At 39.1% G+C, this 18350-nt stretch overlaps 1 protein-coding gene and 1 non-coding gene across 4 annotated transcripts; both read right to left on the bottom strand.

Annotated features, from left to right (window-relative positions):
• Positions 1–727: 727 nt before the first annotated feature.
• Positions 728–14061, bottom strand: tmf1 (TATA element modulatory factor 1). Of its 3 annotated transcripts, XM_085353874.1 has the most exons (18): positions 13818–14061; positions 13445–13584; positions 11956–13325; positions 11160–11263; positions 9335–9461; positions 9053–9158; positions 8438–8580; positions 5805–5971; positions 4411–4567; positions 4195–4287; positions 3858–4014; positions 3548–3740; positions 2406–2475; positions 2225–2317; positions 2002–2121; positions 1707–1865; positions 1465–1590; positions 728–1324 (listed from the first exon to the last, which is right to left on the bottom strand). In XM_085353874.1, the coding sequence occupies exons 2-18, from the start codon at positions 13578–13580 to the stop codon at positions 1184–1186; spliced, it is 3462 nt and encodes a 1153-aa protein (XP_085210000.1). In that variant the 5' UTR covers positions 13581–13584; positions 13818–14061; the 3' UTR covers positions 728–1183. The 3 variants fall into 3 exon arrangements, with proteins under 3 accessions (XP_085210000.1, XP_085209999.1, XP_085210001.1); XM_085353873.1 differs by having other exon boundaries at positions 13445–14061; XM_085353875.1 differs by having other exon boundaries at positions 11956–13322; positions 13445–14061.
• trnar-acg (transfer RNA arginine (anticodon ACG)) lies at positions 2692–2764 on the bottom strand. The gene has a single exon. It is a non-coding gene; the product is annotated as a tRNA-Arg (tRNA).
• Positions 14062–18350: the final 4289 nt, after the last annotated feature.

Genomic DNA, 18350 nt, shown 5'->3' with positions numbered 1-18350 from the left:
GGAGCAAGAAAAAATGTTTTTACATTTCCGAGAAACAAAACCTTTAAAAGAAACGAGACCCTTATCAGTGGTTGCCTATAAAAGATTGCTATAAGTTTATATGAGAGACAGTTTACCTGAATGCAGTCTGCTTTCCCCAGATTGAAGCGATGCAGTGACCGGCGGTCGCCATAACACCGGAAACCTTACACCGGCATGTAATACGAACATTCGGCCATAGGGTGGCGCTGTCCACCGCAGTTTTCTGATAGTAAACGGCACTATAGCGCTCTCCACACTCCACGTTATTACAAAATACATCATTCAGTTTAATAATAAAAACACAAATATTCAGTGCAAACTTGTTAATGTGCTTTGTCTCTTACAGAATATTATTCAAATGTAACTAAGGCCACTCAGTTTCAGAATATCATCTCACATTCTAGGTGTTACAATATGGCATTAGTCATTTGTATCAGTCATTTTTTTTAAGTTTTAGTCTTGCCAAAAAGTGAAAGAGACACATAGAATTGTTCAGAACAGATTTATTGTTGTGTTGCACTGAGATGTAGTGTTTTATTTGAATGCAATGAAAATTCGATCTTCTGTGTGATTTAACAATAAAGAACCAACTTACTTTTTACTAACCTAATAAATGTATATTAATTTACATATGTATAAAGTTTGAAATCCAATCTTCAGGATTTCACTCAAAGACTACTCAGGCCTACACCACACTTTGTGATCTGTAAGGTGTTAAGAACAATACATAAATTTCTCTGTACAATACATTTTATATATATCTTAAACCTTTCTGATTATAAAGAAATGTTGGATGAATTCATATAGTGAAAAAACCTTCACCAGCTCATACAATTTAAACTATACAATACTATGTTAAAGGTTCAATCACAAGAAATTTTGAAAGCAAACTCCCAAAGATTCCAGATGGACGAGTCAAGTCAACGTCGACAATTCTTCACATACTGATTCTGTATTCATTGTATGCTTTGCACAATTCCAATATTGACACTTAAATAAAGCATATGATAATCAATTAAAACAAAATAACAAATATGAATGAATTTCCTTCTTACACAGTGATTCAACTTAAAAGTTCTACCTCATTGTTTCTTGTGAATGCATTTATTGTTGATATTGTCAGCTGATTCGTGCCCCAAAATAACACGTAAAGGAAACTGGTTTATTTCTGGTTCTTCAGCAATTCATCGATTTGGGTTTTGTACATATTCTTTACATCTTCAAGGTCCAGTCTCAGCTCCTCTGCTTCTTCAGCCTTTTCTCCATACATCTGCAGAATGGTGTTATGCCTCTGCTCCAGATCCTGAAATGCACAGCCACAATAATCAGAAGACACTCTGCAAATAAGCCCTCTCAAGAGGAAATATGATTCAATTCAAGTTTTGACATCTGGCAGCATGGAAAATGTATAACATTAATTCCCTGCGCTGTACAGCCTTGTACCTTCAGCTGAACTTTCAACTTGGGGATCTCTGTCACCTTCTCCTCCATCTCATCGTTTTGATTTGTGAGTCGAACCAGCTCCTGTGCCATCACAGATCGTCTCCTCTCCAGATTAGCGATCTCAAGCTAAAAAGGGGAGAAAAAGAAAAGGACAAAAAGGTGAGGTGCAGTACAAATAACTGCGTGCATTTGCTGATAGCAGAAGCAACAGCCTAATCACTAAAATTTTAATTCGACATTACCTGCAGCTGTGCTATCTCTCCTTCTCTCAGTTTGAGTTGAGACTGGAGGTTTTCTATGATGCTGGAGCCTCCAGACAGTCTGGCCGCCTCATACAGGTTGGTCCCACTCATCGACATGGACATAGTCATAGTGCCCAGTGAATGGTCTAAAGAGTCATCCTGCAGATGGATTAAGAAGAAGGAGAAAAATAATGTACAAAAGGACATCACAGCATTTAAAAACTCATCTTCAGTTTACAGAGCTTAACCTTTTTATCATATTCCTAACTACCTCTATGAGAAAAGTAGAATGCACCTGTGAAAGAACAGAAGTGTGCAGCCCATTGTCTGCCCCACTCATCGAGCTGGAGCGAGACAAGGAGGGTGTAGATGATGCTAGGGCCTCTCCAACTGATTGTGTCGTGGCCTTTCGCTCCTGATAGGACACAATTGAAATAATGAAGTCATGACTGAATGAAGAAAAGTCAAAACAGAAAAGAAAAGGAAAAAAAAACAACACATAAGAGATTCTCTCAAACCTTTTCCTTGAGTGCTTCCTGTGCCAAATAGCATTTCTTCTTTTCTTGCTCTACCTTCATCTTCTCCATCTCTAACTGATTAGTCAGCAGTAACTGGTAGAAGGAGCAAAAAAAAAGATGCCCATGAGAAATCATTTTCATACAGGACAACATCATAAGTAGAAAATAGCTTTTTTGGTACCTTTTCTTTCTTTGTTTCCTCTAACGTTCGATTGTGTTCTCCTTGCAGGTTTTCCAATTCAACACGATCCCTACATTGATAAAATGAGCAAGAAGTCACCAAAAAAAATTAAACAGCAATAAAAACAGTGCAATACATCTGTGAAATGCTACAAATGAAAGCCTAACTGTGTGATATAAAGGATTACTTTTCTACATGGTTCCTCAGGGAGAAAAAAAAAAGGTTTATATCTAATGTATTTATATTTCCAACAACTTGTTTTTTGTTAAAAGACCAAAAACAGTGACGAGCCAGCCAGGAGTCGAACCTAGAATCTTCTGATCCGTAGTCAGACGCGTTATCCATTGCGCCACTGGCCCCACCACACCCTCTGCTTTCCTCATCAAAGAAAACAGTCTGCCACTGAAACCACGTGCTGACACATGAGTGGATGTTGAGGGGCCTCAGCTTCACAGTCACAAATGGCTTTGTTGAAAAACAAAAGCACTCCAGGAAGGATTAGCATTACAAGCGAGACTACTGTGACTCAGTTTTCCTGTCTCACTGAGAAAAACCCGAGCTACTCATTTCTTTTCACATACATATGAAAGAACAAAACCAAACTGCAATCTACAAACAAAGCCTAGCAGAGACTGTAAGATGTTTTTCACCATTAATCTTGACACAGAATATTTTTCTATTGGCACAACATAAAACCACAACCAAAGAGATTTCATTTCATTCAGAGCAACTAATGCAATAAATGCAGCATTTCATTGTGCTGCTCAAACTCTTTGTGTTGTTAACTGATGTTTCAAAGCAGGTTTTTGGAACCAATAAGAAAAACCACAGCGAAAAAAGACAAATGAAATTCAAAGTCAGGCTCTAAGTTCTACACAAAGCCTCTCTGACAACGTGGAGAACAATCCCATTTTTGACAGTCACACTAACACTTTTTTTTGTGCAAAGCAAAGAAAAGCCACCAACAACCAAACGGCAAAAATTGATAATTATCAAACAAACTAACCACACATATGTTTACTTTAACTCCACATATAAGCCACATACAGTAAACGCGGTATACATGATGATGGGGATGATCTACATGAGCACTTAACCCTGTAGACTCCAGTTTGTTTGGTTGGTTTTTTTAAATTTATTACCTGCTGCTCTCATCTTCCAATTTCTCCCTCTTGTTTTTCTCAGCATCCAGCTGTGCCAGAAGCCTGGCTTTCTCCTGCCGAAGCAAGGAATTCTGGGATTCCAGAGAGGCTAACTGGGACTTAATGGACAACAGTTCTTCTGTTGCTGATCGCTCTTTCTCCACAGCAATGGCTAGCTGCGCCTGGGCATCCACTGTTTAGAGGGGGTGCAAAAACAAATCAAGCTTTTATTCCCCACTTTCTACGATACTGTAATTTGCTGTTTGTTTTACACAGACATGGTGTAAAAGCTTAAATCCCTAAGTCTCACCAAGCCTGTCAGAGATATTCTTCTCAAGTTTTTCCCACGAGGCCGTTTGACCACCCAGTGAGGCCTGTAGGTTTTCAATTTGTCGCAGTAAAGGTCGCGTGGCAGAGGTAACGCTCTGGCTGAGCTCCTGGTTCCTAGTTTCTGCATCCTGAAGTCTCTGACAGAAGACAAGAAATGATGGCATGCATTAAAAAAAGAATTCTGTTGCTATATTTAAAAAAAGATGAGCTCTTTACTGTCATTGTACATGTACCACGAAATTGTTGTAAAATTATTTTCTTCTATCAAAATGTATTTTTCGTCTATTGAGATAATTTAGTTGGAAATAGTATGCTACCTGTTGAAGTTCACTGATCTCCTCTCTCAAATAATCTTCTTTCCTGGCCTGCTGTTGCTCTGCTCTCTGCAGTGCCAGCCTCAGGTCAGCCACCTGTACACAGCATTAGACAACAATATAATGTTGAGTTAACTATTTTTTTTAAATTGCACCAGTATCTTATAGTTGATGTTTATCACATGTGTTTTATATATTTAGTGTGTGGCCCAGTGTTACCTGGTTTGCTAGGGCTTCCTGTTGTATCTTGGCCTCCTCCTGAGCCTTCTCCAGAGCCAGACTCAGCTGTTCTCTGGCCTGAGTCTCCCTGCTCAGAGCCACCTCTTCAGCCTCACTGGCTCTGCTGGCATTTACCTTGTGTAGTTCTGCTAGCTCCCTAACAGAGATATTGAAGAAGACCATCATCACTGTGACTTTCCATAAATATTACAATCAGCACATGTATCTATGTATATTTATTTAGAGTGGTCCCGGCTCTAAGGTAATATAATAATGAGATGCCTTCGGCTACGTTCACACTGCAGGTGAAAGCGCATCAAATCCGATTTCTTTGACCCTATGCGACCCGTATCCGATCATGGTATGACAGTGTGAACGGCACAAATCCGATATTTTCAAATCAGAGCTGGGTCACTTTCGTATGTGGTACTGAATCCGATACATATCCGATGTTTTAGAAAGCGACTGCTGTTTGATGGTAATGTCACATTAAATCTGTCTTTTGCGTCACTGACACAAGACAGACGCCAATTATCAGCTCCGGAGAAGACACTGTGAACGCTTCCTGGCCATCAAGCGTAGATGTTAGTGAAACTGTTGGGAAGACAACGTTGGAGAAACGTGAGCATGTTATTTGTACTGTATAATCTGCAGATTCTGACAGAAATCTGCAGCTATCCTTTGAAGCACCGCTCCTCTAAAACAGCAATAAGGATCATTATTAGGTTATCTACATTATTATGTAAATAAAATAACTTAAAACAAAAATTGGGAAACGTAAAGTCCGAAGTCTTTATATTAAGGACCATCAGTCAAACAATACTATTTGGTCTGGGTATAAACAGAGCGCGTTGTGTGTGACGTCTTCTTTTGAGCATTCGGGCCGCTTTGACCGTTCACACTAGAGAGCGTTTGCTGTCACATTTTATTTGTATTGTGAACAAGCAGACAAAAAATCGGATTTGATCAAAAAATCGGAATTGAGCATTAACACCTGCAGTGTGAACGTAGCCTTAGTGTACATGGAACGAGCATGGCCATGAATTGTCACTTTAAATGAAAGGCATGTGGAAAAACAACCACATGGCTTGTTCTGTTTTAAAATACATATCAAAGTTCAACTCGTGGTTGTAAAACATTTAATCAGCCTGACTCACACAAATTAGTTTTTGGCTTTTGGCCAAAATTTGTGTCTTCACAGTGTAAATATGGCAATGAGGAAATAGTATCAAGGGAAACATAGGGAGAAAAAAAACTTTGCAAAAAGAAAACAACATGGATGAGTGCACTCTAATAGCTCTGGTTAACATATGAATGTCTTTACGAATACAGTGACCATTTAGGATCTGCAAAGAATTTGTCATGTTGCAAGCTTATGAGGTTAGTTTGCTTACTTATAAGAGTTGTCCAGAGCAGCCTCGAGGCTCCTGTTTTTCTCCTGCAGCTCCTCAGTGTCTGACTGCAGCCTGCTCAGTTCCTTCTCCTGGCGCTCCACCACACCATTCAGCTTCTTGATGTTCTCTCTGTGCTGTTTCTCCACCTCCTCCTTTCCATCTAGAACCTGCACATAACAGGAAACCATGATCATTTTATAGTTGAAGTAAATATCAATAATTGTCTACACTGGATGGGCAAATGAGATACAAATGTGTTTGAGAAAAAAAAACAACTGAGAAAAAGTGACTTTATCATGTTACATTTACCAGTAATAAATGACTAGTAAATGCCATGATTTACAACATTGTTTTCTTTAGATCTCCTGCAAGAAAACAAAGTATAAGACTTTGGCTTGACATACCATACGTTACACGTGACCATGTTGAAGCCATAATCCACACTACCATAACAAACTGAGAAAACTAGTATGAGCAGCATTGTTTAACAGTGTAAGCAAATGTAACAGTGTTCTTAAGGTGTGCATTTACTCATCATTTTGGAAAGTGACATTTTTATTTTCCACAGTCTCAAGAGTATGATTCAAGGGGCTTTTTCATTTAAAACAGGGCAGAGGAGGCTGTTGAGAGCTTGAAAGCATTTTGGAATTACTTTCATTTTTAAAACAAGCCCCATCTAGTACCATTACTGAAAGGACATGCCAAAACATGCAATAAAAGTAAACCCCTCTTGTAATAAAACCAAATGAATTCCCATAAAATGAGAGCTGAAGAATAAAAACGCTCCCAATCAGCACAATTACGAGCAAGTTCAGCTTAATTATAAACTAATTAACAGGTACCTTTTGATTCTTCCAACATAATATTTAACCACTAAACACTGAAAACAAAGAATTAATAATATTAATATTATGTTTTTAATTAAAAATTATGATAACATTTTCTTAAAAATTATTGTAAATTAAATTAAATTGCATATATAAACCCCCAAATCACAACAGTAACCTCAAGGCACTTTACATTGTAAGGTAAATACTAGAGATGGCACGATACCACTTTTTTATGTCCGATACCGATATCACAAATTTGGATATCTGCCGATACTGATATGAATCCGATATAGTGTTTTTTAATCAATAAAACGTTTTTTTAATATCTTGCAGCTTTTTGTATAAGTTCATACTCAAGTTACAAAAACAAACACTAAAGCTATTCTGATATACCTGTATGTAAAAAATACACTGCACCCAAAATATTTCATAGTTCAGCAAAACTGATCAATCTAATAACCTTAAACCTACTCCATCCTTTCTATTCTGGTATTTTAAAGAGTACTTAGCAGAAATATTAAGCAACCTAACTAATAGGGTTGCAAACTCCCAGCAAAAAAAAAAATAGGGAAACACCCTCCACCTCGTGATGCTTAATCGACGTAATCAACTTTAATTTGATGCAGTGTGAAGAAAAAAATGCACAGAAATAAAAACATTTTCTACAATAATTAAATAGATTCAACATCTTTCTTCAACAGAACTGCAGACTGCACAGATGGTATCTTCCCAAAGGAAAAAGTAGTATAGCTTACTAGGGTATATTAGACTTAATAGTTACTATATACAGTAATGGACTTCTATATATTCTACATCAGATTAAAACTTTGGGTGTAAGATTCGGATAATTATTTATTAAAAGCTCAACATTTTAAATGAGAATAAGAAAGAAAAGTATGTCTTTGTGCCCCCTTTTCCCTGTTAATGCCCTATCGGCCCCCCTGGCTAAACTTTGCTAGATCGGCTCCTGCACAGTTACCAGTCGTCAGCTACATAGAAAAAGATCCTGGTGTAGAAAGTAATAATAAATAAATTCTAACAACAGCTGATCAAGCTGAAACGTGCTGCTGTTGTTCAGCTGCTGGTTTCCTCTTTCTGGCGCGAAGTGGGCCAAAAACAAAGAAGAGAGACGGACTCGCGACAGAAAAGCCGATCAGCTGATCATTGATCAGTTTCATGATTGAAGTAGCAGCAGGAGAGGGAGGAAGAGAGAAGAGGCAGTTGGTCCATATGTTGTTAAGCTTAACGCGGGAATGCTTTACAAACATTCAGAGATGAACTTACACATTTGCTTTACTTCTCTCTGGGATCACTTCCTCGGAGATGAAATGACGGTTTGGCTACAAATACACACAGCAGCACTATCACGTGACGCACACTGCTCCGACGTGCTACCGTTATGAGCCAAGTTACGCTGTGTCGCAAGTTTTGTGAGGTGCTTTTTTGATATTTAATGGATCAGTTTACATTTTTTATTTCTCTCCGATATCTGATCCAATAATTTAGGTCAGTATCGGACCGATACCGATACGTAATATCGGATCGGTCCATCTCTAGTAAAATACCCTAAAATAATAGCGACTATCAGATGAACCCTATATGAACACGCACTTGGCGACAGTGAAAAGAAAAAACTCCCTCTTAACAGGAAGAACTGGAAGCCGTGATCGGTTAAAGGTGAGGGAAGGAAGAGAGAACAAAATAAGTTGATCCAGGATCTGCCTTAAAACTAAAATGCTTTAAATAACAGTTGGGTATGAACTTTTATTCAAGTGTAGTATTGAACACATCCCAAATCCCTACCTGCTGGAGCTGTCTCAGCTCTTCCTCTTGATCCTTGATTTTCTTTTGTTGTTTGGTGATCTTTGTGTCACTCTCCTTCTCCTTCACACGCAGTTTCTTGATGATGTTGCTGTGCTGTAGCTGCTGTTTGGACAGCTTTTCACCTAAAAGTGAGAAAAATAAAAACCTACTCAGACACTTTAACAAAGCCGATATGTGATGCTAAGTGGGGCGATCGTGGCTCAAGAGTTGGGAGTTCGCCTTGTAATCGGAAGGTTGCCGGTCCGAGCCCCGGTTTGGACAGTCTCGGTCATTGTGTCCTTGGGCAAGACACTTCACCCGTTGCCTACTGGTGGTGGTCAGAGGGCCCAGTGGCGCCAGTGTCCGACAGCCTCGCCTCTGTCAGTGCGCCCCAGGGTGGCTGTGGCTAAAATGTGTGTGTGTGAATGGGTGGATGACTGGATATGTAAAGCGCTTTGGGGTCCTTAGGGACTAGTAAAGCGCTAAATAAATACAGACCATTTACCATTTAATCAGTAATAACCTAACAAGTAAGAGCTACTGTCCTACCAAGTGTTGATTATGCCATCTGTTGGTTGCGGTGGAAAAAAAACATGTTCCATAAACAAGTCTTACCCTCTTCCAGCAGACCTCTGATCTGCTCCTCCTTCTCCTTGATGATCTCCATTGTATCACTGGCGTTTAGTCTTGTGGAAAGCTCCTCTCGCAAACCCTTTATCTCCTACAGCACCAAAAGAATAAAATAAAATCTTTGCCACAAAAATTTTGGACATGTAAATTTTTAATTGTCCATCTAGAAGTAATTGTGGTAGGAGAAATACATGAAAGGTCAGCACCTTTCATTTATTTTGTTAATCATAAGTTAACAAGTCACAGACTAAGAGCTCTTAGCATTACCTTCTTAGCTATGTCTCTCTCTTTGCAGGCCAGCTGAGCCTTCCTTTCTGCCTCTGCTATACGCTGGGTGAACTCTTCCTTCAGGGACTGAACAGTGGAGCTCTCCTCCTTCAGACCTATCACTTCACTGGAGGATGAAAGACCTCATTAGTTTAACCTTTGGTAGAACCTCAAAATCCCATCCTTTCGTGAACCTCGGGACCAAAAAATGGTCCCGCCCCAAAAGTGCTCTAAAAATGTTATATATCAATATTTTTTTCTACTTTAAATTAGTCAATCTTTTAAAACTACTTCTGCTTAAAATATCCATGTCAAGTTTTAATTATATTTTCATTGTTTTAACCCTTTAAATCCCAGTTTTATTACATGAGCGCCCTGTTTTTTTAGCCCCAAAAAACAAAAAAACTAAATATTTTCCAAAAAAAACATTTGAAGTAATATTTGTTTGTTATTATAATTAGGCCTTTAGATGGACTAAAGATTGCCACCAACAGTCATTTCGATCGCCTTTTTTTTTTTTTCCAGGAGCACATTTCATAAAATGCACACTATCGACCACGCCCAAAAAGTGCAATAAAAATATTAAATATTAATTTTTTTTTTCACTTTAAATTGGTCAGTCTTTTAAAACTACTTCTCCCTGAAATATTCATATAAAGTTTTAATTATATTTTCGTTGTTTTAACCCTTTAAATTACAAAAAAACTAAACTAAAAAACTAAATATTTTCCCAAAAAAACATTTGAAGTAATATTTGATTGTTATTATAATTAGGCCTTTAGATGGACTAAAGATTGCCACCAACAGTCATTTCGATCGCCTTTTTTTTTTTTTTTCAGGACCAGAAAATGGTCTCCAGGCGGCAAATGCTCCTCCTCTAGGCCGAAATAAGTGCATGTTGCCGGGGTAAGTCGCGACGATCACCGGGGCACGATCACCGGGGACTGCTTTTTCCAGCCCACACGTCCGATACCACGTGACAACAAATACGTCATTTCCTGTTGACTAAAAAAAAATGCACCCTCTCATGGTCCTAGGGACCAAAAAATGGTCCGCCCGATCAGCGGGCGAAGCCGCTGCTGCACGCCGGAAATGAGGCTTCATTTCCGGCAGGTCTGTCCAAGCAGCCCGCTGTTTTCCAGCAGAGGTCAAATGTGAAGCAAGGGCGCCACCCGGTGGACAAATAAAAAAATTACAACTCTAAGGCCTGTAGTCCAAAACGAAACCTAAGCTGGAAACCTGACGATCCCTTTGACCGTAATTTTTCTGGCGTGAAAAATAGCATTTATAATGGGTTTCAATGGGGCACAAATCGGCCACGAGGTTCGATAGTGGATGTATGTCTGTAGCTCAGCCATTTAAGCTCATTTTTTTTCATTTTAAAATAAAATGAAAAAAAAATACATTTTTGAAAATTTGGCTATACTCCATTAAACACAGTGGAAATGGCGTGGAATTGAAAAATGCAAAGGCCACGAAATGGTCCCAGGTTCTACAGAGGGTTAAAAGCTCATTTTGAAAGACAACCTCAAGACCAAGCCAGCGTTTAAAAATCCATACTAGTAGATTAGTATGACAATTCAGAGTCACTTAATTTTTAAGTAAAGGATTTGAAATTCTTAGCAGACTCTTACAGTACTGTCATGCCAATTTAGAAATCCATTTCATTAAATCAGATTGACTTATTCTCCCCTTGCTTGCTCAGTGTTTGCACAGTGGCATTATGCTGGTGACATTTCATCTCACCTACATATCCGGAAGACCAGCACTCCTGGCAAGACTGTTTACACTTCCTTTGTGAACCAGGTGTCTGCCTCATACTCACTCTTTCAGATTGTCACACTCCTCCTCCAGTGTGGCCTTGTCTTTGCTAACTGCCAGCAGCTGAGACTCTCTCTTCTCAAGACGCCCTGATAGCTCATCAATAACCTATAACGTGACCACAACATGCTCTGTATTTACAGAAGATTCTAAAAATGTCGCAAAAGAAATCATTTGGTTCTGTTTAACAAGAAGCGAAATTCTTAAAGTTTATCAATAAAGATTCCAATTTGTCAGGTAAATACATATTTATGGATAAAGAGAAACATTACTTAGATTATAAGCACTGTTACTCAATTCACTGAAAATAAATCCATGACTACTTTTAATACAACCAAGTAAACGATTTAGTCCTTTCTTAAGCAAATATTCAACAAAATTGCTGATTAAAAAGAAGCTTTAAAATAATCTTAAACAGAAAAAACAAAGTACCTAAAGTCACACTAAATGCGCTGAAGATCAAGCGCTGTACAGTTCACAAGCTGTCATGATGCTGTGACATGACAATCTAACAGAGCAATTTCTCCCTTTCTTGCATATGGAGGAGAAAAACTATGCTAAAAATGTTTTTTGTAAATTTATTATTTTTAAATGTGACTCATTTGCCACTTCATCAGTTATACATTACTTTTCAGTTACAGATAAAAACCTACCCTTCTTTGAGCAGTAACCATTTTGCAGGTTGTATTCAATGGATTTTAGAAGCAATATGGACTTTTTCCAACTAGATCTGGCAGTATGTGCATTGCATAAACAATCTTTTCAAATGACAGGACCAGATGCAGACAGCATTTGGTTACCTTCTGAAGCTCCAGTATCTGGACAGTTGAGGCACTTTTCATTTCTGCAGTGATTGGTGGAGTGATCTGTTCTTCAGCTGCAGCGGTGGCATCAGACAGTGTGAGATTAACCTCCTGCTCTGTCAAGTCTTCGGGCTGCTCGCTATTCACAGGTGTCGCACTTCGTCCGCTTTCCTCCATCTCATCCAGCGACTGCTCCCGCATTGTTTCAGTGAATCCCTCCTCGTCATCTTCTTCCTTCTCATCTACCTTTGCTGCCTCTCCACCTTCCTGCTTCTGACATTCAGCTTGTTGCACTGTTAAAGGGGCAGGACCCGCAGTGACGGATGCTAGAGTCCGACTGCCAGGGATTTCGTCATCCGAGTTGACCTCACTGACGCTCCGGCTATCCAGTGACTGCACGCTAAAGGAATCAATACGCTCAAATGCATCTGAGGAGGAACCACAGCTCTCTGTGAGTTTTGGGTAGTCTTCTAGTCTAGGAAAATCTCCACATGTGGAGGCAGTGAGAAGCTGGAAGGAGCCCTGCATTAGGTGAAGGCCAGTCTTTCCTTCACCGGTTTCTTGTCTAGAGCTGGCTGAGCTCTCGCTCAGCACACTCTCATGGTCAAGCACTTCAATGTCACTGGTGGTTGAGGTTCCTGAGGAGAAAGCACTAACTGGAGGAGAGGGTGTATCATTCTGACGATCCTCTGTCTTTGAGTCTTTATGCTCTAGGAGTACTTCCTTAGTGGATACGGGAGGTGACGGATCAGAAGGGGCAGCACTCTTAGGTTGAGGGGAATCTGTGGTATCCTTCTCTGGTTGGTGTTCTATTGAAGTGTGTGACTGCTCTGCTTTTGAGTCAACAGAAACTACTGAGTCAGCATCTGTTTTCACACTGCTTGCTTTACTGTCAGAGTCACAAGGAAGATCACTGGAAGAGGAAACAGGAGAAACTGGCTGCAGGAGGACAGTGTCTGCTGGTGAGGGCTTGATCTCCACCACCTGGATCTCACCAGCTTTCTGACTCTCATGGATCTTATCAGCAGGTCCAGATTGAGGATCCTCAACCACGAATGACATTTGACTCTCCACATCTTTTTGGACAACAGCCTCTTTGATTTGCTTTTCTTTCTCTTGAGGCCGCCTTTGAGACTTAGTAGGGGGTACTGACACAACCTGAGTTTTGGTGACAGCCTGTGAATCTCCAGGTGACAAAAAGGCACTGAAAAAATTTTCGGATTCATCCACAACAGTACGAGTGACGGGAGTAGTGATGGCTTCCGATGAAGGGGGTGGTGTGATGGTCTTTTCCTCGGTGGGTGCTTCCCACTGTGTCAACCCCCAGCCTCCACTTAATGAAAGCTTTCCAGGTAATGTGACATCTGCTGAGAAAGATTATTTATGTCAAGTCTTTCGATAGCTTTAGCTTCTAATTTTACATTTGCATATCATTTACATACATCAACATTAGCTGTTAACACGCTATATTACATTAATTACTTACCGTGGTGGGGCATTACAGTTGTACCATCCCACTGGTCCTCCTCTTTGATGTCCAGAACTCGGTCGATTGACTTCTGAGCTGATGTTAAAGCTTGTTTAGCGAAGCTGGACAGGTGAGATGCGTTGAACCAACTCATTTTGCTTATAAGGCAAGACAGCAAACAAACTCCAAGTTCAGGATTTGTAACACGGATGTTAGAGCGAATTCAGCGTCAGCAGAAGAATACGTTTATTTTTTCCGTTTTTCCATTTTTTTATATAGATATATAATCAACGCCGACTGGTTGGGAATAATCTGCACTGTCAAAAAACGGACTGTCCACTCCAAGCTTTGATGACAGCAAGTTACCAAACAGCTAGTTAGCAATGCATACCTTTGGTGTATATGGACAGTACCAATGCACTATAGTTTCGGATCGAAAACTGACAAGCTGGCCCTCAAAATCGCTTTCACGCCAAAGGTCAGTCATGCAGGAATACAGTTATCCCCAGAACTCTGCAACCATCGCAAATTCAGACCATTCTCACGTTTAATCCCAAATTTCACGGCTACTTTCCTTGGTTGTCATCGTTTGTTTTGGTCGCTCACAACTTGTAGCAATGCTAGCATTAGCTTGCTCGCTGCTTCCTTTTCCACGTAGCACAGTGACGTCATTATCCGGTCTGAGCCGTAACCCAGCGAAGAAGCGCGTCCGTGCCCCTCCCGCTCCGTAAATATTAGCACAACAGACAGCTATCAGCCAGTAAACGGTATCATTGGTTATTAAACTGTCTCTTAAATCTATTTTTGTGTTTTATTTATTAACCGAGGTTACGAGTAAAATAAGGAGTAAAAGAGAGTTTGACTTTGAAACCATTTGTCATTCGTTTCATCAGTGTTTATTAACCAAAAATGTTTGTTTGATTGATGCAAAGAACTTTCTTAGAAGGAAAACCGAAAATTCAGCTTTAGAGAAAGGACATTGCAATATGGTCTGAAAATAAGAACATGAACAAAATATATATATATTGGGGTTTTTTTGTTGTGATATAACCCTGGCATTCAAAGGCTGTATGTAAATATGTTAAGCTTCTGAAGTTTACCCTGGCTCTTGAGCAATCCTTTTGGGAACCAGATCCACATAGGACGTAGTGCCAACTCCTGCTAAGAATAATCTCATTATAACACATTTAATTGGAAATATCTATATTTAAAAATATGTGAATGTGCTTGAATATGTGAGGAAAAATATTTGGTTATTTAAAGGTGGATTTTGATGTAATTTGTTTGCTAAAACAGTATTTTCTGGTTTGTTGCCTCAGGGATACTATGCAGTTAAATCACCTTTCTTAGGGCAATACTGATAGTGCCTCTAAACTTTGGTATTTGAGACTGCTTGTTTTAGGTTTTAGGTGCTTAACTGCTCTAAAACACCTGATTCTGATCCATTTATCAAGCACCTGCCATGTTTAATACCCAGCTGATCATCTGAACTGTTGGAGCAGAGATTGGGGTCATGGTTTTGAGTTTGGTTAAGTGGTGCAAACCATACATTAATATTAACTAACTTCTAGGAAATGAGCAACAACAGTGTGTATCTATATAACACATTTTCTAGTTGTTTCCACCTCATCCAAAAAAAGAAAATTACAAAGATGTTTAATATCAAGTGTAAATTGGCTTTGCACCACAAATACAGGTGATCTAATTAGAGATGGAACCATATAACAAAACATTAACAGCTTTTGTGTTAACATTTATATATAAACAACATAAAAATGATTAGATTAAAAAAAATTAATAGAACACCTGCTGACCTGTTCCTCTGGTAGATTTTGGATGTGAGGGGGACCTCAGTAAGTAACTGCTGTTGATGGCTTTTTGAGTTGGGTGGAGATGTTGACATTGCAGGAGAGGTTTTCGAAGATTTAGACACCTAGGCTCCACCTGTTTGATAGAAGCAAATCTAGTAGAATTTATACATTTTCTTTGTTTTGTTTCAGTTTATCTGTCATTTTCTTTTTTTTTAATTGAGCAGCTAACACAGCTAACACAGCTAACGCCTAACAGGAAGAAGGTGCATGGTTTTGTTGAGCCTGATCCCTGCAGTTTAGGAAAAGAGATTTACTGTCATGCTACGGGATACATTTGGTTACGTATAGGTTCATAGTCAGACGGAGGACGCTTCAGCATGCCAGAAAAAGAGGACAGGAGAATTTAGATAGTAACAAAACCCCTAACATTAGTGCTTCTCCAATTTTTCCTCTTGATTTTGAAGTATTTCTTTTTTCATCGTATCACTGGAGATGCTACCACACCAAAACATTGACACCAGTGTTATATTCAGACCTGGACAAGTAAAGACATGGCAAATTGTATAATCAGTCAAATGAACAGGTTATAATCCACAATCAAGAAAACGAATCAGAAAGGAGACTCAAAATAGTCAGTCCTCAACTGAATATTTGGTTGATTTTGTAGCATCTTATTTATTTTATCGTGCTGTATGTCTGTTGGATTAGACAACTGAAGTTCGGTTACAAGTTATGTTCAAATTAACTTAAATTTTATTCAGTTTTTTATATAAACCACATATAGCCAATAATTTCCAACTACAGTTCTCAAGACAAAAGCTCCAACAATCAAATGATCCCCTGTGAGCAAGCAATTAGCAAGACCAGGGAAGAAAAACCTCAGTTTAACAGGAAGAAACCTCCTGCACAACCAGGCTCAGGGAGGGGCAGCCTTCTGCTGGGTCCAACTGGGGCTGTTAATGGAACAAGATGTGAAAAAGGAAAACATACAGAGACAGGACAAACCACACCCTATTAGTTATAGAAGAGAAAGGTTAATGACGTATAGTAGCTGTCATGATATGAAGTAATAAGACATGGGGTATCTTCAACACCACTTGCTTTATTGAACCGTAGCAGGGGCGTACATGGCTATAGCAATACTCAGTAGCATAGCCTGTCCTAAAGAGTCCTCCCATGGTCGCCCCCTCTGGTAGCCTTACTAGGACAATATAGATGAGATTTGAGTTGCGAGATTTCAAAACAGTAGTGGAATATAAATACAACCTCCATGCTCTGTAAGGGTTAACTGACCAAGAAGGAGAGTGATGGAGTGCTCTGCTAGATGGGCTGGCCTCCACAGTCCCGTGACCTAAACCCAATTGAGATGGTTTGGGATGAGATGGACAGCAGAGTGAAGGCAAAAGGGCTGACAAGTGCTCAGCACCTTGAGACTCCTTCAAGACCGTTGGAAAACCATTTCAGGTGACTGCCTCATGAAGCTCAGTGAGAGAATGCCAAGAGTGTGCAAAGCAGTAATCAAAGCAAAAGGTGGCTGTTCTGAACAATCTAAAATACAAAGCATGTTTTGGGTTATATCACATTTTTTTTGTTTATTACATAATTTTGATGCCTTTAAAGAGAATCTACAATGTAAATGCCCCCCTCCCCTCTTTTGGGGTTCTTGCTCCAACAATTAATTTTAGTAGTTAAGAAATACAGAAAAATAACTCTAAATAATACAAAAAAAGCCTTCACATTCATTTATGACCTTGTACTGGATTTTTGTTGTTGTCGTTTTTTATAGTGTGGTAACAATAGTTCTATCCTATCAGCAAAGTGGTCTTACCTCTAGGGGGTTGAGGTCAACCTCTGAGATCAGTTTTAATCTCTAGCAGATATGCTGCTGTCCCATTATAAAGTTATAGTAGTCACTGAGATCAGAATTACAAAATTCTAAGGGGGCATTGTTTTATTGGGGCGACCGTGGCTCAGGGGGTTGGGAAGCGTATCTGTAACCGGAAGGTCGCCAGTTCGATCCCCGGGCTCCCTGTCCTGGTCGTTGTGTCTTTGGGCAAGACACTTTACCCTACTGGTGTTGGCCAGAGGGGCCGATGGCACGATATAGCAGCCTCGCTTCTGTCAGTCTGCCCCAGGGCAGCTGTGGCTACATCTGTAGCTTACCTCCACCAGTGTGTGAATGAATAGTGGCATTGTAAAGCGCTTTGGGTGCCTTGAAAAGTGCTATATAAATCCAATCCATTATTATTATTTTATTTTTGAAACAGTCACTCACTGACCCTACAGCAATGTCACAGCAGGGAATTTATGTGTTTTGAGCACTTTTGTTCCCATTTCAGAGGTACTGGTACCTGATAATGTTCTCACTGATCATTTGTGTTCTCTCCAATATGACTACCTCCACACACACACAGTCAAACTGGTGAACCACTGAAAATACCAATGAATTATATTTGTAATTGTGAAAGGCAATCACTACTGTTAAAAATATATGTTAATATGAATAAAAGAACCTTTGGCAGTGACTGACCTTGATCCTAGAACGAAAAGGACACTAAATCAAAAAAGTGGAGGAAAGGTGGTTTTATATGGTTTTACCAATTCAAATTTTGAATCCATTATTTTCCTTTTTTTTCAAGATTTTGAAAATCAGTTTTTCTTTAAAAAAAAAGATTTTTATTTAATAGATTAATAGTTCATTTACAAATATTTGTTTATAATTATTCTTTTCATTTTCCTTTTAAGTTATCAAACAAGAGTCAAATTTAATGTCTAAATGAATAGAAGATATTAAAATGAATGTATAAAATGTATTTCCTCAGGAACATAGATGTGTGAATTACTGCATAATTAATTAATAAATCACAAAAAACCCCACTTGTCTTTCCTCTTCCTGCCACACATTAAGTGCACACAAACTTAATAAAACAAACAAAAAAAAGATTTTATTCCAGTTCACACATCATCATTGTCGATGTGTTTTACCACTTCCGTGGCTAAACATCTAAAAAATGAGTTGAAATAAATAAATATTCATTTGTAAAACAAGTACAAAGTAATCTTAAAACAATAACCCTTGCATCTGTCATTGCACAGAACATGCTATAGGCTCC

Source organism: Diplotaxodon limnothrissa, linkage group LG5, assembly GCF_057381915.1.
Source record: "Diplotaxodon limnothrissa isolate DT_005_m linkage group LG5, D_limnothrissa_male_GT1.1, whole genome shotgun sequence".
Taxonomy (NCBI): Eukaryota; Metazoa; Chordata; class Actinopteri; order Cichliformes; family Cichlidae; genus Diplotaxodon; species Diplotaxodon limnothrissa.
This window is presented reverse-complemented; position numbering and strand designations above follow the sequence as displayed.

What these genes read in the sequence shown, in the direction of transcription:
- tmf1 (XM_085353873.1), bottom strand. Translation starts at nt 13,580, where the DNA reads ATGAGTTGGTTCAACGCATCTCACCTGTCCAGCTTCGCTAAACAAGCT. An exon ending in AACTGTAATGCCCCACCACG is followed by an intron (nt 13,326 to 13,444) that starts GTAAGTAATTAA and finishes AATCTTTCTCAG; the next exon opens with CAGATGTCACATTACCTGGA. An exon ending in AGCTGAGACAGCTCCAGCAG is followed by an intron (nt 5,972 to 8,437) that starts GTAGGGATTTGG and finishes TGTTATGTGCAG; the next exon opens with GTTCTAGATGGAAAGGAGGA.